The 18,772-nt window shown below is 39.5% G+C and overlaps 1 protein-coding gene across 6 annotated transcripts in view; it reads left to right on the top strand.

The window, feature by feature from the left end:
• The first annotated feature begins 7,652 nt into the window (after positions 1-7,652).
• The window catches only part of ICA1 (islet cell autoantigen 1), a 71,271-nt gene continuing 60,151 nt past the window's right edge, over positions 7,653-18,772 (top strand). For 2 of the 6 annotated variants that reach the window (XM_017817784.1, XM_017817779.1), the window contains exons 1-2: positions 7,653-7,765; positions 17,542-17,588. Coding sequence is in view for 1 of the 6 variants with exons in the window: in XM_017817778.1 (XP_017673267.1) it covers positions 8,036-8,237; positions 17,542-17,588 (249 nt within the window). In the remaining 5 variants the exon portion in view is untranslated. Of the gene's footprint in view, positions 7,766-7,946; positions 8,238-17,541; positions 17,589-17,664; positions 17,736-18,772 lie in introns of those variants that run through there. The other 4 variants (XM_017817781.1, XM_017817780.1, XM_017817782.1 and 1 more) reach the window with 4 other exon arrangements.

Genomic DNA, 18,772 nt, shown 5'->3' with positions numbered 1-18,772 from the left:
AAGGCACAATGTCTTCAAGCTGCACAGATTGCACATCATTCATGGATCAAGGCGGTGCTGAAAGGAACAGTCTAGCCCTGAATATTTTATTTTCCAGAATTCAGTCTAATGAATTCTTTGGCTGTAGAGGCAACAGATCAGAAATAGAGCTGTGAGAAAACTACATATTTTGCATTTCCAAATGCAAACAAATTAAAAACTACCAACAATATGTATTATAAGCCAAATTTTAACCTGATGGGAATTGAAATGAATTAATTAGGATCCTCTCCAAAAAAAAGGATGTGATAATGGAAAAGCTGACAGATCTTTCATTAAAGCAGCTCAGGACAGAAATCTACCGTGGTACAAATTGCTGAGCTGATCATGAAAAAACCAGCAAGTTTTAGCAGGCTTTATCTCTAAAAGTATTAAGATGATCAATGATTTTGATAATTCAAAATGACAAACAATTAATCTACTGTGCTTTCATAATAAACAAAATAATATGATTTTTCAATATTTTAAGTTTTCATATTAACAGTACCTGTGGAGTTTTTAAACACTGCATCAGGAGAGAAGCTGAACCTCAAGATTTTAATGTACATTCCAAATAAATGTTTATCTCTCTTCAGAAGGAATGAGCTAAGCACATCAATCCAGTGAGCAAACTCGTTTACTTGTCACTTTCACTTTTGTTAAACCTGTCAAAGATATCAAAATACTCCTCATAGAACCAGACTGAAGACAATCTCATAGCAACATGCAGGAAATGTACTTACATTTAGTTCTGTGGAATATATATATATATATGGTATGGGAAAAAAAGAACAGCACAAACAGAAAATATTGAATCTCTGTGGGAAAATAGCTTGTCTCCTGGGACAAATGATCCATACTGTTCACAGAAGAGGAGGGGAAAAATTGCTGAATGAGAGATGCAGAAATATTTTGAGGAATACTTTGTTTAAAACCACTTCTACCATTTTTTCTCAGTTCAGCTCAATAGTATTTCTATGGTGAGGTGAAGTGCTTTTCAAAAGCTTAGTATGAAAAGGGTTGGAAAATCAAATTTTCAGTAACAATTGATATTTCCAACCACTTAAAAACATGCACTTTAGAAAATTAAGTGTCTTGTTTTTCAAATGCAAAGATGTACTGAAGTTAGACTAAGCAGTACTTTCAGAATAGCAGCCTTCATGGCTGCATTCCTCAGTTGGGGCAACTGAGAAAAAAAAAAAGATTGGTAAAGGTATCTCTGTCAGGAGATCTCTGGATACTAGAAGACGAAACTTCTCCAATGTTCTATTCCTCAATTTCAAGCAACGCCACATTTTTTCTATCAAATTTTAAAATAACATAAAGTCTATATATCAGAAGGAACTGAAAAGTATCTTCTATCTCAACATGGTTATCTTGGGGCAGCCAGTTCAGATTGTCTTGGAGGGCAAAGTGATTATACAGCACTGGAGGATCTGATTCAAACTGTTGAAATCTCAGAGACTATTTAAATCATGGTGGTTGATTTTACTTCCATTCTATCACTAAGAATTCTTTGGTGAATTTTACAAAGGTTTATCGAGCACAATGACTTCATTTTAGTTTCTTTTAAAGCAAATGTGAAAAAGTTTTACAAAACCAAATATTAACATATTTTGGGGAAAAAAAATCAAATATTTTAAATTATCTGCAGATAGATATTTTAGGATGCTCAATAGGAACCTGAGATATCAAGCCACAGTATTGCTTGCTAAGTATTGTCATACCTTCAGAACAGTATGCATTTTAACATAGAAGTGTTTATATGATACATGAGGGGTTGACAGTAAATCAAACTAGTTGCTTGCAATAATTATTGTGTTAGAATATTTGTTTTCTGAAGCAGTAGAATTACTCTCACACTTCTGAGAATTAGCAGTATCTACAGTCCACAGATTTTTTTTTTAATAGACTTTCATACTAACCTATGAAACATCTCCAGGAGAGCTTTAAAACTTAGGTGAGTCATATTCTTAATGGGCCAGAATATTTTAATAACTGTTTCAAGATTTTTGTTTTTAGATGGAACAACTCTCAGGAAGGTGTCAAAGAGAACACGACGACATCTGGGAGCTTCAGCCTGTATTTCTATATTATTGTCTTCTAAAGAACTGAACTTAACAGAAAATGTGCCATTTGGTTCATATTACTGTCATGAAAATCTATTCAATGAAGAGCTATTTTGTTGATATAATATCCTCCAAAGAAGTTGTATTTATTAAACATAGTTTCTGTCAGTATTCTGCCCCCTTCTCATTCCCAAACTTGTGGAAAAAGCAAGCACATCTTACAAATTTCTAGCCTTTGAAAACACTGGAAGATGGGATGGTTAAAGGCAGTGGTAAATCAATGTAAGAACCCTTGGCCAGCTCTACCACAGGCTTTTTTTTTTCAAATCATTTTATCTGTTTGTCTCAATTTCTCATTTACAAAGTGAAAACAATGATTCCTCCTGTCTCTCTCCCATTTTGCATTTTCTTTCAGACTGTAAGCCTCTTTGGGCAAAAAGTTTGGGTTTGTGCTGAAATTATTCAATAATGCTGTTGCAGACTATAATAAAATAAATTCATAGCATACTGTAGGGGCTGGATTGCTTATCCAAGTCCACCACAGATGGATATTCTCTTCAGAATACAACCAATGACTGCAGGCTGTGTGTGTTCAAATTAATATTTTCAAGTAAATACTTAAGAAGGAGATTTTTTTAATATATTATTGTTCTCAGATGGAAATCAGCACAAATTGCTACCACGGCTGTTCTCTTGTCCCTACTGTCTACGTGTCATCATTAAGTATAAACCTGAGTCTTGAATGCCTCACTAATTCTCTGGTGAATTTCCACAAATACCAGCTCCATCTAAAGAACAGCTTAATTAACACAGCTCTTTTGATTCAAAATGTCAGGTATGAAAAATAGATGGTCACTCCACATGCTTCACCACTGTCATTCAAATGAAAAGTATTTGACTGGAAAAAGTACTCTGTGCACTATTTGCTAGAGTATCCAGGAAGTTTGATAATGACAATAAAGGAGAGAATTAGTGTAGGATAGTGGAAGAATATACAACAATTTTCAATGCCAACCAGACAAGAGGAAAGAAAAGTATTGTAGAGTGCACTGATCATGAATTGCCAAAAAAAGTATATTAACCTGCACTTGGACAGCAACATTAAAAGTCTGGACTTCAGACAATATCTAAATGTGAAAGAAAAATCCAGGCAAGCCCCTGTGCTCACAGTTGTTTCATTTTAAGTCTGTAGGACCATAGGAGGGTAATGATAAGTGAACATCATGAAAGCCACAATTACAGATTGACTTCTATTTGGCAAAGTTTTGGTTCTACCTTGATGGTCAGAGATGCTGGCACCACACCAACCTGGAGCCCTCTAATTCTACACTTGGCTGGATTTCAGGGGCTCCACTATCCTAGAACGTACCAGGGGCAATGGGCACAAACTGAAACACAGGAATTTCCATCTGAATATGAGGAAAAACTTCTTTACTTCGAGGGTGACCAAGCACTGGAACAGGCTGTCCAGAGAGGTTCTGGAGTCTCCTTCTCTGGAGATATTCAAAATCCCCCTGAACACAACCCAGTGCAACATACTCTAGGTGAACCTGCTTTAGGAGGGACAAGATGAAGTCCCCTCCAACCCCAACCCCAACCCCAACCTCAATCGTTCTGTGATTCTGTATTTTTCAGCTTACGAAAGCAGAAATAAATGACTAATTAAGTAAACCTCTGAAGCTGCCAATAGGCTAAAGATTTTCAGCAGATTACTAAACTGGAATCATGTCACATAAACAATACAAAACACATGCCTTACAGAGCTACATTACAGAAATTACACAAATAAATACGAAACAGCAGAACACAAACTGAAGAATTAAACACCTTTAAACTAGACAGATAATTTTGCTAAGAAGCTTGAAAACAGATTAAAGATTGAAAGCCATTTATAAACTCAAGTGGTGTTCTAGACACTGAGAGCAGTGTAACAGGAAAATTAAAAAACCAGCAGATAGATCAGAGAGGACAAAAAAGACTGAAAGTATTCATATAAGAGACTGAAGGAAGTTTAAGGGAAGCATCATTTCCCTTCTCCCTTCTTTTTTCCCCCTCAAAATTTCCAAATTTTGAGCAGAAATGCAAACAGGCAGTAACCGTGTCCAGAAATGTTTGTACTTCCTTATGTAGGTGACAAACAGAGGGCAAATGATGTGTTATGGGAAGATTAAAAAACATCTTAATGTGTGAAATTTTAACAGCAATTAATAATAACAATGTTATTGTCTAGGTAGGATAAGAAACCTTCATTTCTGGGATACCTAATGTTATGCAAATTTCTGAAGTAACTAATTTACAGATATATCTAAATGGGGGATAGAATCATAGCACATACTATTCTTAAGAAACCCTAAGAAAATAATATATACTAAAGGGGAAAATATCATTCTTGCTGCTTCAACTGAAAAACAGGACCTTACCAAAATTTGGGCTACCAAAATACTTGAATTTCCAGCTTACTCTCTCTTTCCCCTGACGGTTTTCTATTTTCTTATTTGAACTGCTGTCTTATTACTTAATGAAATATAATAACCTAAAAACCATTACATACATTTGTTAAGTGTATTTTATATAGATAGCATGGAATACAGGAGATGCACCAATTTAAGTGACAAGGGGAGCATATCCCATAGTACGCTATATAGCAATGTGGTACAGTAAACATGACTAGACTGTGAGTCTCACTGAGTCAACACGGGATTCCAATCCTTATTTGCCCTTTTACAAATTAAATGCAGCTGGAGCAAAGTGTAACATAAGGCTTAGATGCAGAAAAGGCCCTAAAAGATGAGGGCTAAGACTAAACACTAGCTCAGTCTCTCAAAAGCTCCAGGTTTGTGTGACTAGGGGCTTGGAAAGTCAGTTCTCTACCATAGAATGTGATGTTTCCAACCATGGTGTGGTTTATAGTTCCTCCACAGAGGGCTTACTTTATATTTACTTGAATCTTATGGCAATTTTAATTATGTCATCCAAACAATCTCAGTTTGCAAGAGGATGTGGCATTCTACAGAATAGCAGAAATGGACTCGTTTAAGGTCAGGGAACCAACTGCTTAGTTAATTTAAGTAACTAGACTACTTTGATGCCCAAATAGGGAAAAATGTTAGCAGAAGGTATGCAGCACCATGCTTTGGGGTGTTTCATGCATCCAGGCGGCTTTGGCAAAGAATTAAACTTGTGAAAAGTAATAAGTACACCTTATTTCATGTATCACTTGCAATAACTGCTTTAGTTACATTTCTATATTTCTGCTGACCTAAAAATATCTCCATGGGAGATAAGAGAGGTGCTAGAACAACCAGATGGCACTTGCTTATATTTATAACATTCAAGTCTGGTGATAAACTACATGAAACACGATAAAAGATTAAGATATGCCTGCACTACAGCGAGGAATAAAGGTTTAAAACTAATTGAGGTTATATAGTAAGCTCAGCTAATGGTTTGAGACATTAAGGTGGACAATGAAAAAAGTTGTCTGTAATTTGCAGGATGTTGGCCTCATGTAAACAAGGAAGAGCTAGCCTAAGTCCTGGGTTTAGGTATATTCACACACATACACGACTGTTGGCATAAAAATAGTTCCATGATTACAAAATTACAGTGTTTTCCAGAGTTAAGGCTTATTCAGGAGTATTTGCCCTCCTACCTAACTTACCCTGGAGCAACTAAGAAAAATAATACTTTCAAATTTACCAAATAAAATCTCCCTTTTCTTCTTGTTTCTGCTCCTGCAATGGCTAAAGTACTTCCTTCACATGCTATGAGATTTTCTTTTTTCACCTTCCTCTAGGAGATTTGCAATATAAATCCCTTTAAAAGACACAATGAGTTCTTCAGGTTCACTTAGAAATAAAAAGCTAACACAATTCAGTGTCAGACATGGCTGGAGGGATCCCAGACCCTCACGTACTGCAGAGATACCTTTTGTCACTTATTAGCACCACTTCCCTTTGAAGAGGTAAGAACTCCATGAATATTTTTCTCTCAAAACCAGTAATATCTGGAATTTATTTGACTAGGGGGGTAATAGGTCTAATGTAAGTATTTACACCTGAGCCTGTTACTCTTTCACGGTCATGGGAACTCATGTCCAGAGTATGATTAATCTCATCAGAAACTAAAATAAATTAGATAAAACAGACCCTAAAAATACATCTTTCTCATTTTGCTCTAGAGAGAGCTCTAGGATACCAACATAGCTTGAGTGCCTACAGTGTAACATCTAAAGGTAAACAAGATATCTCACATCAGGTTTCCTGTATTCCAAGCTTTCAGATGCTGAAGAGTATTTTACCTTTTTCTGCAAGACTGAGGACTTCGTTAGGAGATTTTTCTCCCATGAAAATATATGCTCACTGTTACTGTGCTTTACCACAAAGACTATCCTATTAGGATTTCTGCAGTTCTGGAAAACAATCTTGTATTTCTTGCCATAAATCCATTCCAGTTTGTCAGCACACCATCTGCTCTACATACATCCCGCTCAGATATGACCTGCTGTTAGTGGTCGCACCAGCGTCAAATAGGGAAAGTAACCAACCTCCCAAATCATCCCTGAAATTCCTCAGGTTATACAGCTCTTAAGTAAATCATCCCCGTTGACTTCTTCAGAGCTCAGGGAGTGCATGCTTAGCTCATTAGTATCCCAAGTCTTTTTCAGAGCCACTGTCTCACAGCACAGTCCCTGTTGTTGTAAACATCTTGCATTTTGCTCTTAGGTGACTTACAGTGAAGTTGCTCAGCTGTGCCTCACAAAAACACCAAGACACTGACATGAGCACTTCAGACCCCTGTAAGGTTCAGCAAATGATGCCTCATTACTGACCTAATTTCTATTTTCCACAGTTTCCTCCTGTCCTCTCTTCTTCAAACCTTTCCTGGGGCCCTACCAACTTAAACTCACCTTCTCCATCCCCACGTTCATTCCCTGCGTTATGCTTACACCCCCGCCCTCCTCACGTGCCATACTAGTAAGTTAACACTGCCCTATTTAAGGGGGATCATTTTTCACCCTATCTTGCTGCTCCCCTGTTTCTCCTTTACTTCGTTTTCCAATGCCAGCTGTGAACTTTCCCCCTCATTTTAAGCTCTCAAATCAGCTTAAAATTCACCTCCTTTACTCAAACAGCTCTTACAACCCCCCAGTGACCCATTCCTGACGTGAGTTCAAACCCCACGCTCTCCTGACCCCCTCTGACGCTGCCACCTGCCCGCTACGTCAAAGGGCCCTTTTCCTCCAAGTTTCCACCATCTCGACGACAACTGTGAATTTACGGCAGCCAAAACATTTTAATATTTCCTTGATGCTCCTCGCGGGGCACCTGCGGTCCCCAGCAGGCTGGGGCTGAGGGGGTTACCAGCGCCCAAGGAGGGCCCCAGTCTGCGGTAACTCTCCCGCCGCTTCCCTCCCAGCGCAGCCAGGAAAGCGGGAGGAAACGCGCCCCGGCAGTGACCGAGGCGAGGAAGCTGCCGGTCCAAGCTCCGGAGACCTGCCGGCCGCGCCCTCCCGCCTCGGGGGCCGGGCCGGGCCGGGCCGGGCGGCGGCTCCGCCCCGCTGCGGGGGCGCCCACGCCGGCACAGGCGGCTCCGCTCGCCGCGCTGACGCCAGCGGCGCTGGAACACCTGGAGGGGCGGCGGCGCCTGCGGCTCAGCCCTTCCCTCCCCTCCGCAAGGTGAGTGCGGGAAGGGGGGGCTCGCTGGGCTCCGTGCCGGGCCCGGGCGGGGAGCGCCGGTGCCGGGCAGCCCCGGGTGGGCGCCGTTCCCCCCGCGGGAAGCCCGCTCGGGGCGAGGGGGGCGGCGCGGCCGCCGGGCCTGTGGCGCTGGTGCCCGAGATCGGGGTATCCGCGGCCGGACCTGTCCAGGGAGACATCTCTGAGGCACAAGATGGCATCTGCCCCTCCTTGTGCCTTGTGTTCCCCCTCCCGCCGTGCGGTCGTCTCTCCATGATTATTGCATTTATCCGTTTGTACCTCCCGTACATCCTCCCTGGCTCTGTGCCCGGGGGAAGCGGGGAGGGAAACGGCCGGTTCTCCTCGGCGGTTTCCGGCTGGGCTGCCGGGCTGAGGCGCAGGTTGCCCAGCTGCGGTCCGTGCCGCTCTGGGGCCCGGCCGGGTCGAGAGGGGTGGCGGGGCATCCTCTGGTCAGGTAATGTCAGACATCGAACCGGCACCGAGGCAGTGACAGCTGGGGAAATGGCAATTCAAGAAACCCAAATTTCTGAGTTAAAGCTTATAATTTGTGAAAGGTTGATCTTTATAATAAGATTTGTTCTATATCCCTCCACCTGATCCGTGTAGGCTGCTCTAGTAATTTAAAAGAAAAAGGAAAACATCGGGTCAATTCTTAGTAGGAGAAAAGGGTGAAGGGCACTGTGCTCTTTTATTTGTTGGTATCATTATGGATATATTCAGTGCCAAATGTAAATAAGTCTCCTGTTCCACGCTGTTTTGCATAATGCTGATAGCCTCAAGGATCTGCATGGCCTCTCTTAAAACAGTAACTCGGGTTTGTCTTAGTTCAAATATATAAATGTGAAACTGAATCGGGAAAACTCAGGGGTACATTCTTTAACCCCTTACCTCCAAGTTGCATTGTGGTAGTATTTTGGAAGCTTGGCATTGGAGTTGTTCTTCTGTTTGGTTGGTTGTAATATTTTCCCCCTGCCTGCAAGCCTTGCTTTAAACCAAGGTGACCTTTTATTTCCATGAAGCACCTGTTTGTTGGTTTTGATGCCCCCTCCCATGTTTAATTGTGTTATCCTCTTTCTTTCCGTTTCTGGATAGATTTTATTTAATTTGGGTCTCAGAAAGCAGCTGTGACTCTTGTTTCAGAGCAGACTTCTTGGAAACAAACTGTTCTTGTGTTTTGCTCTAGCAAGACTGTTTAAGGACAAAACTGTGTTTGGTTGCTTCTGCAAAGTGTTGGGCAGAGGAAATGGTGGGCTAGATTTTGGAGTCTGCAGTGCAGACTGCATTTGGTTATGATCTTTCGTCTGATTTTTCAGGTAATCCACTCTTTTTCTACTTGATCTATCCAGGGTTCTCAAGGAGAGAGTGGATGAACCTCTTGACAGTGCTATGTGTCTGACACAGATCTAGAAGTTGCAGTTTTTAGTGGTACTTAGCATGAAGTTCAGCAGCATCTCATTTAGACTTTAGCAATTTTTTATACTGCTGTTTGAACAGGAGTAGCTTATTGGTGTAAACTGAGTAACATAATGGTTTAAGGTTTATGTCAATACCACCGAAGGAGGAATTTAGCATAGAGCCACACAGATCTTTTGAGTCGTGAACTGCCATAACTGGTATAACTAGTCACGTTTTTCACATGACAAACTCTACTGGAAGGTGATGTGGCAGTTAAATGCTGCCAAACCTTGGTCTAAATGAGTTTCTAAAGTTTCTCTACTGTCAGAACTTCATGGGTGAAACATCATTATGTCCAGAAAGGTTCAAGCACTTTACTGAAAAATTTAGATGCTGGTCATTGGAATTTGCTTCCTTCTTAGTTGAGAAAAAATTAAGTGCTTTTTAGATAATGGTGATTTCTTCCACTGTGCATGTTGGAGTTGAAATTCAAATATGAATGTTATTGAAGATTTTCAGGTTCAAGAAGACCAGTTATGACTGTATGGAAAGGTTTCTTTAACATTTTTCTTTCACAAGTTTATATTATTGAGGTGTGGAGGGAATCACACAGTGCAAAGTAAAATTCCTTTTGAAGCCTACTGCAGGGTTAGGTTTTGTTTTTTTTTCCCTTAGTAGAGTTTCAGGCCCACCCATCTTTCCATTTCTTCTCTCTTGTCCATACTTTACACAGCTGCTAAATTGTTCTGATGATTTCCCAAGTAATCTTTTCTCGAAGAAATGAATAATAACATCTCTTTTGAGTCTTCAACTAATGTTGAAAGCTGTCGGTACAAGTTGGCAGAAAAAAAATGTGCCAATATCTCATCTAAACTAGAAGACAAAAAATGTTCTCAAAGTCTCTTTTTAATACTTTTTGCAAAATCTCCTCCAAGAGTATTGCTCTGTAATTGATTCTTCAAGATGTTTTTGCCACTTATCAACCATAAAATCATTCTAAAGACAAAATTATGCCATGTGATGCAGAAGCATTAAAAATACAAAAGCCCGGAAGGTGAAGTTTGTTAAACAAAGAACCAAGCAGTGAAGAACAGTAAAAACATTTGACCTTTTAAGCGTTGCAGTAATAACAGTCTCACAGTAGTTTTTCCTGTGGCTATTGTTAGCCATGGCAAACTGAGGGGCATTTTGACCAGTTGCACAATTGTTTACATCAACCTTGGGAACCACCTGTACTGAGTCGGAAACAGTACTTGTGCATCTCGCAAGTAACTTCGTAGGGATCACCGCTGCTGGAACAGTTGGCTGGTGTGCCAGGATCTGAGAACAGTAATATAAAAGTTGAATAAACTGTGTGTCTGTGGTGAATATACAGCCTGTACTGATGGTGTTTACTCAAAGGGTGGTGAAAGGAGGTCACCCTGTATTGTTGTTGCTGTGCATGCTAAGACTATTTTGTTGATCGAATCTCTTATCCGTGTATGTGAAAGGGAATCTAGAGAAAATTATCTTCTCCTGTTCCCTCATCCAACATTGTTTCCCCTTAGGTATAAATTGCTTTCTGTCTTCTGCATGGATGAAAAGGCAGGAGGGAGGCAGAAACTTGAGAGGGTTGACTGTGCCAGCAAATAGGGTATCTAATTAAGAGCCCTTAGTTTGAAGTTCTAAACCCATATTTGTTTATATGTAATATCCTATACATGCAAAAAGAGTTTTTTGGTGGTTTTGTTTGTTTGTTTGGGGTTTTTTTTGTCCGTTGCTTTTCCTAGAGGTTCTACAAGGGAAAGTGTCATAATATTAAGACTCTAGACTGATGACAGGTAGAATGTGTCACAAAAATAATCTTGTTGTCTCTTATAATCTATGCACACCGCGTGTTCCTCATGGCATTTTCTTTAATACTATTCAGCTACTAAGTTTGCAAACACTGGTTTCTAAACTCAGAGAACAAATGCGTATTACAATACAATTTGATAATAATTTTTGAAAAATGAAGCAAGTCTGCATTTAGAATGAAGTTAAATACTGGATTGTATATATCCCTGGTTTTGCTCATTAACAGTGAGGTAAGACCTGCCGCTCAGTGACTTATATTCAAAAACTCTTTCATAAAACGCACAGAGTACTTATGATGCTTACCTGGTTCTTTCCTGAGGGCATTCACTCAGTGTTCTTCACAAATGTAAGTGGAATACTTTAATAGTCAAGTAAAAGATGTTACACGAGGGCAAATTGACACTATTTGCTGTCCCTACATTATTTCACAATAAGCAGATGAAAAATCAGTATAATCTGAAAAAGGAGTTTAAAATTAATTTTTTGTGTGATTAAATATCTCTGGGTTTGTGCTAGTGATTAAGTTCTGCATGCATGTGAACTTATCTAGAAAGTGCTAGTGTTTACTCATCAATCTTCCAGCTGTGCGTCTACCAGTATTTACTTGAAATATTTTTTCTGAGACTACATGTGCTGTGTCTTGACTGCATGTGCTATTCTTATCGGTGCTTTTGAGGTAAACCACTGTTTTCAGGAATTTATCATTCAACTGCTTAAAAATCTGCAAAAAACCAAAACCAAACCCAACCCAGCTCCAAGTGTCATTCCAATACCTGTTATATTCTAGAAAGGAAATCACTTATGCCTGTAAGTTTGACTTGATAGGTTTTGGAATAATATGATAGGAATATAGTACTGAATAGCCACAAAATTACTTTTTAGAGAGGAATGCTAACAGTTGACTTGGTCCTTGCACTTCGTGGGAGCAAAAACAGGTTTTAAAACACATGCTGACATAGTGCCAAATTTCTACGTTTTTGTGTTGGCTAAAACTTGCCTCTAACCACTCTAATACTGAAAACCAGTGCAGTTCAGATGGATTGAATACTCTTTAAGTTCTAGGTATAAGTAAGCAATAAGTTTTCAATGTGTAAATTTTCTCTCTTTATATGCCACTGTCTTCTATTAACTTGTATGTATCATGGTTGGAAATAGAAAAATAAAGACTAAAGAATAGCATGAGAAACAGGGCCCTGGATATCATCCTTTGTTTATACTACCCCAGGAAATTAAGTAGAATAATTTCCTATGTTAATTGTGTATTCTGAAACATTTGAAGCATGACAGTTGTTTCTTGGAAAAAATAATTCTTAACAGTACTCTCTGCAGTAGCTATGGTTCATCTGCCCTGCATAGAGAGTATTAAGAGTCAGTGTAAAATTCAGTGAAAAACAGTTCACCATGTATTTAATGCCAATAGTATTTTTTTGGATGTACTGTTTGCAGATGGGTTCCTAGGTATTGCTACAAAATGACAGAAAGCAGATCTGAAATGTTCAGATTTCTTCAGAGCTTGTACATTGTTTGTAATGATACAAGTCCTTAATTGCAGTCAGTCATTTAAGATACCTGCTGGTATTACTGTGGTTTGTTCTCCATGCAGTTTACTAACTTGAGAAAGAAGGGAGTGTTATTAGCTCAAACTGATGCCTTGGAGAATGGGCTCCAGTTTCTTTGATATTTTGTTGTTGTGAGTACATGGTTGGGGTTTTTCTGCATGTGAAATTTCAGGGGGCAGTGGGGTGGGCGGGGGGGGTGGTTGGGATGTTTTTCGGGTTTGGGTTTTATTGTTTTCTTGTGGTTTTGCTTTGTTTGGGGGGTTTCTGTATAGTTTTCTTTTGTTGTTCTTTTTTGCTTATTTGTTTGTTTTAATTCTTTGAAGAATCAAGACGAATTAATAAATAGAAAGAAATAATATTTTGCTGGGATGTCTCAAAAGCCTTGATAGAGAGGATAAGGAAATGGACAAACTTGCTTATAGAAGTGTTAGTTCCAGAAGTGTTTGCAATGAAACTAAAAACTGGTTCCAGGAGGTTTATGGGATATGGCTGTGTCCCAGTCACAGTGTTTTTCAGTATGCTGCTGACACTTTTTCCCCCCAGTAATTCAGCAGACCACCATGAAATCCTAGTTTTGAGAGAATTGGAATAGAAAAGCACTCTCACATCATAATTTAGCTGTGTAGTTCAGGTGCTTCTTGTGAAAAGCATCATTTATGTGTACACAGAACGCAGTGGTGAGGCTCTCTTTCAAGTGCTCAGATTTGCTCTTTGGAGGTTCTATTCACCATTTTTACAGGGACTTAATATTGAGAGGCTTATATGGTAATTTAGACACTGCAGTTAGATAATTGGGGTCAAACAGCATGATTTTTTTCCCTCTCAGAACCTCCCAGGTATATGAATATAAAAGGAGCTCTCTCTGTATAACAGATGCCATTTATCCTGTGCTTCTTTTAAGAATGTTTGAAACTTCTTTCAAGATGTCAGCTCCTGAAATAGCTTGAAAGAGTAATTCTGTTGATACTGAAATCTTATATTTCTTGGGGGTAATCTCTAAGATATATGCTTCCCAGGATAAGTAACAAAGCTGTGGATCAGTCTGAAACAAAGGAATAGACAAAAAGTTGTAGTGGATGGAAGGAACTGCTAATGCAGCACTTACCAATCTGCAAACTGTTTGAATTAATAAACAAGTGCATCAGTGTGTGGTCTAACAGAATGAAAAGACTCCTGGATTCAAAGCTAAGCATGGATGATTCTGCAGGATTAGAACATCAATGTTGAGAGTTAAGAGCTTTAGAGGAAAAATTAAATCTTGTAATTTTTCATAGATATAGCTTGAACTCTAGATTAATTTTAGCTGAATTACAGTGATAGCTATTCATGTAGTTAAGAGTAGGACTACTTCTAAGTCTGTGCATAATCTGGACATCAAATACCTGTATAGACCCAGACAGCTTTTACTCTTCCTGCACTGGCAATATGTATAATCAAGATCTTCAGGCTATTAATATTGTCCTTTGTTTGGAAAAGGCAAAATGAAAAGTCATTTGAAGCTCCATGTTTGTAGATAGATTAGCAAAGATAAAACTGTGCCCAGTCTAGTCTTCATCTTGCAGTGAGACTGCTTCTTGCTTTGCAGGCCCATTCACCTGATTCAGTTTGATCACAGCTTCCAGGGAGCAGAGTGGGAGAGATATGTTGCCAGCCAAGAGCTGTTGGAGACACAGATGGCATTGATTCCCTCACCTAAGCACATTTTCTTCCCTTCAGAGTATTTTACATAAATGAAACTATCACTCAACTTTTACATATAGAACTCCTTATTTTTTTTTTTTATGGGTTGTTGTTACTTAGTACCACTCTACTATTACTGTATTAAAAGTTTCTTGGAAGATTATTCATTTTAATAAAAGTGTTGCAATAAGTAAATCAACTGCAATGCATGATTCTGCTATATTTGAAGTTATAAGTTGCAAGGCTTTTAGGATACATAGAGACTGTGGGGATTTGAAGAGCCACAGAACTTATTAGCTCCTTTGAAAGAACAATAAAATGAGAGGACAGTGCAATCAGTGAAAGTACAGACTCTTCTATGTCTCTCCTGATGAACACATTGTTTGCATGTGAGGGTTGAAGAATTCTGCTATGCAGCTGTATCACTCCTGAAGTCAAACTGAGTCTAGAAACAGTTTGGATGTGTTTTACAGTGTCCAGGCTGAGAGGCTGTGCCACTCTTCTCTGGCATCAGCCTGCAAATATGACGATTTCTGGAACACAGTCCTGAGGCTTCTTGGTGGCTCCTGAAAGAGCCCCTTAGGGATTTACAAGGTTTCAGCAGGATTTATGAACCCAGCTGAATCTGTATGGGAATGGATGTTTCAGCATTGTGGTCCCTTGTTTTCTGAGCAGACTTGTTATGAATAGGGCCAGCTCAGGTTTATTGCTAAAACTGAAGTACCATCAGTCTCTCTCAAAACACTGGGAAAAGTACTTGCAAAATTACTGCACTGCAGCATTAAATGTGGGTTTGTGTACAGTAATCTGTAGTGTTCCACTGCTTTCCCCAGCACGATAAAAAACACCTGTGTTTGCTTCTGATAGCCCTTCCCCCATCTAGAGTATCCCTACCTTTTGTTTGTCAAGATAGAGACTGTTGTGGAGATCACTAGTGTTGTGTAACTCTTTATTGTCAAAGATAATGGAAACTTTCTGATACAAATGCTTTCCTATAGGGTGATAAATTATTTTTTCAGGTTTTTTTTTTTTTTTTTGTTAATCAGTGTCAGTATAATATTATTTATTGAAACATCTTTTTTTTTTAGTCTTAATACACTGGGAAGAAAAACTAAAAAAAGTTCCTTACATCAACTCCTTGTGCCAAATTAAGCTAGTTTTTATATAAAACTGTGTGATAAAAGGTTAATTTTAAATTTGACTACAGTTTTGGGGGAAAGTATTGGTGGATTCAAGTCAGTGTCATGTGCTTTCATTGTAGTCAGCTTTGCCAAAGAGCAACTGCCTTATTGCTTCTGTTCAGGACATTTATGTCTTGTTCTTCGAAAGCATAACAGAGTTCAAAGCCTAAAGCAGTCAGAAGTTATGTGCTTGTTCTTTGGTTTCTTCCTGAAGCCTCATGGACAGCATTTTGTGACTGTCGGGATTCTTTGTTACATGATTATAAAATGTTCCTTTTAATTCTTGGATACTTTTCTGGGCTGTTTCCAGTCCTCTTTTATTAGTAACTCTCACTTTTTGAGGCTAGACCTAGGTCTTGGGATTTCTTCAAAAAGAATCTCACTGCTTTCAGCTAACCCAGATGCTCTTAATAGTGTCCTTTGTTATAGCTGAACCAATACCTTAACTCTCTTTTGTTCCTGGGCTTGGAATAGACAGTAACAACACATGAAGTTAGAGATTATAAAAATTATTAAGTTACTGGAGAGACAATTTACATTGCACATATAGCAATAATAGAAGAATGAATGTTAATGTTAAAAGTTTTGGCTATGAATGAAAATATATTACTAAAAGGTGAAAATATCGTAGGTAACTTTGAAAACATACTGTATCTTTTTGTATGTGTTTAGGCACAGTGGTCATGGGGCAGTGTTATTCTCCTGTCCATTTACACCATCCTTGTGGAAAGTCTTTCATATTAAGCCAATGGTAGCAGCAAGCTCGCTGCTCTCCCTTCTGATCTTCTTTTACATTGTACAGTTTTTTCACAGAATCACATAGGTTGGAAGGGAGCACTAGAAATGCACAGCCCAGCCTCCTGTTCAACCGAGCCCAGTAAGGGCGCATTGCTCAGGGCCATGTCTATCCCTTGCCTCAGGGGGCAGCTTGTTCCAGTGCTTGACCACCCAGATATAAACATGAGAATTTCTGTAATAGCATCTCAACTACATCTGGCCCAGTTAAATATTCCTATACTATGTTCCTCTACCTTTGTTTCAGTTTTTGATATCTGTGTAATATATACTGTTCCCTTTTCAGTAGAGCTTAACTGCGATGCTGAAACATGAAACATGAAATATGAATTAATTTACACAAGTGTATCTAACTTGCAACAAGGTCTGTATAAGTGGAAATTTTTTAGGGTACATTCAGATTGACAGAACCCAAAGCAAATGCACATTTGTGGTCTAAATTAACAGCTAAAAAAATGGCATAATAGTAGTGGACATCCAGGTTTTTCAGTGTTCTTGGTTACTGAGAAAGGTGAAACTCAGATGGGTCTTCTGAGGCATGACTGGTTTCTTTATGAAGATTTCTTGGACAGCATCTGGAATGAATGGGATCCAGGAACATTCTTGATAGAAATTATAGGTGAAATACTGCAAGCCTTATAAAAAGTAATCTGATTATTTCTTAGCAGCCACAGTTCTGTTTTCTCCATGCTAGTGCTTACCAAACTGTCTTTGAAAATTGAATTCTTATTTAGAACCAAAAGGTGGCTCCATACTGGAAATAAAACGGGCCCAGAGATTGAGCTTGAGCACTGGGCCACTGTTTATTCCCACTGTTTAATTACTGCAATCTCCCTGGCATGGTTTTTATCTATACTACCTGGAACTCTCTGGAACTTTTCTCTCTCCTGGCATGTTTTGGGTGATATCACATGCCAAGAGCCATTTCCAGCAGGCAGTGTGGGTAAGACTCCACTTCTGTTTCCTTCCACCCTGATCGGCCACATGACACTATCCCAGCAGGCCTTGTAGCCTCGAACACCTCAAGTACCATCATGTCACACAGCAGGACAGGGAATAGACACCCTCATTTTCATAGCATGTGAATACTGTCCTAATAGCTGTGGTATAATCCTCTCTTTGAACTAAAAAATTCCCACAACTAATATCTTAAGGGCATAGGGGTGCTATGTAGGACCTGGATGAGTATAACTAAGATGATCTCAGAGTCAAAATACAAGGTCAGATGTTTACGAAGAAAGAGCATGAGCTGTGCTTGCAAATGAGAACTGTTTTACCATGACCTTGATAGATAAATTTCTTTTTGTTTTAGGGGCATTGGTTTCCAGGAGGAGCAGGTGGACGTGTACAGTGAGTAAGGTCAGTGCCTTAGACCTTTTTCCCATATTGGTTGTTTTCACTTTGTTCTAAGTAATATACATGTTATTCCATCTAGATAGGCTGTTCTTTGAGTCCTGTCAAACCAAGTGTGCAACTGAATAACTGAGTCATGGATGTGTATACAAGGTAAATTCTGTGGTCTTATCTCACACAAACACACCCACAGTTGACTTAAGGAGGACTAGTGTGAAAACAGTGAAGTCAAGCATAAAGGTATTAGAAAACTGGCGTTAACGTTGCCTGTGACTGTGGCTTTAGAAACTACAACAAAGCCATGATCTGTGCTGTCTGTTCAGTACCTTGTCTGACTCAGTGGTTCTGTAACACAAATGACAATCTGAAATGATTCTTTCTTCCTCTTTGTTCAGCTGTTGGCCTTTTTATTTAAACTCTACTCTGAAGACAGAGTTATGAATATTCTCATGGTCTCTCCTGCAGTGCTTAAGAGCATGTCACAAAAATTCCAGTTCAGAAAAATTTCATGCTCTGATATAATCTTGCTGCATCTCATGGAATTTTGCCATGAAGTTTCACAGGTACTGACAGCAGAGAGGTTAGACTCAGAAATCTGGGGTTTGGCTCCATTCAGCTCCAAATGGAAGTGCATGTGCTTCACACTTGCAGGAAGCACTCAGGTTGTTTGCGTTCCCTTGTTTGGGTTCCTGCAATCTGTTCCAGTCCCTTTGCCACTCCAGTGCTAACCACACTGTCTGTAAGCAGCACTGTGCTAGATATGTTTCCAGCATCACATCTCCCCTTTCTAGCCCCTTTTCTTTCTTGCTTGCCAGAGTTCAGTTTCAGCACCATTACCTTCCTGGCTGTTTTTCCCATTACTGTTTTCTTAGTCAATCAGCTTCATATCTTAGTGTAGCCTGTTGGTGTGTTCATTCTGTGCCTCTTCTTATCAAAGGCCATTCCCCAGCAGCACCATCTCAGCAGCTCCATTTTGGTCTCATCCACAACCATGGTGCAGTGCCTCCATTTGCATGTTAACTATGTGCTAAAGAACAGTCCTCTCTGAAAGCAGCAGAGGAGAATCCAGGTGCTTGTTGTTTATAAGGACTGGCTTGGCTGGTAAATTTGGCCTGGAAATTTGGTACCAGTGGGAAATTTCGTACCAGTGGGAAGTGATGTGCATGCCATCTGGTCAGCTCAAAGTATAG

The sequence above is a fragment of the Lepidothrix coronata genome, unplaced genomic scaffold (assembly GCF_001604755.1).
Source record: "Lepidothrix coronata isolate B3197 unplaced genomic scaffold, Lepidothrix_coronata-1.0 Scaffold62, whole genome shotgun sequence".
In the NCBI taxonomy this organism is placed as follows: domain Eukaryota; kingdom Metazoa; phylum Chordata; class Aves; order Passeriformes; family Pipridae; genus Lepidothrix; species Lepidothrix coronata.
This window is presented reverse-complemented; position numbering and strand designations above follow the sequence as displayed.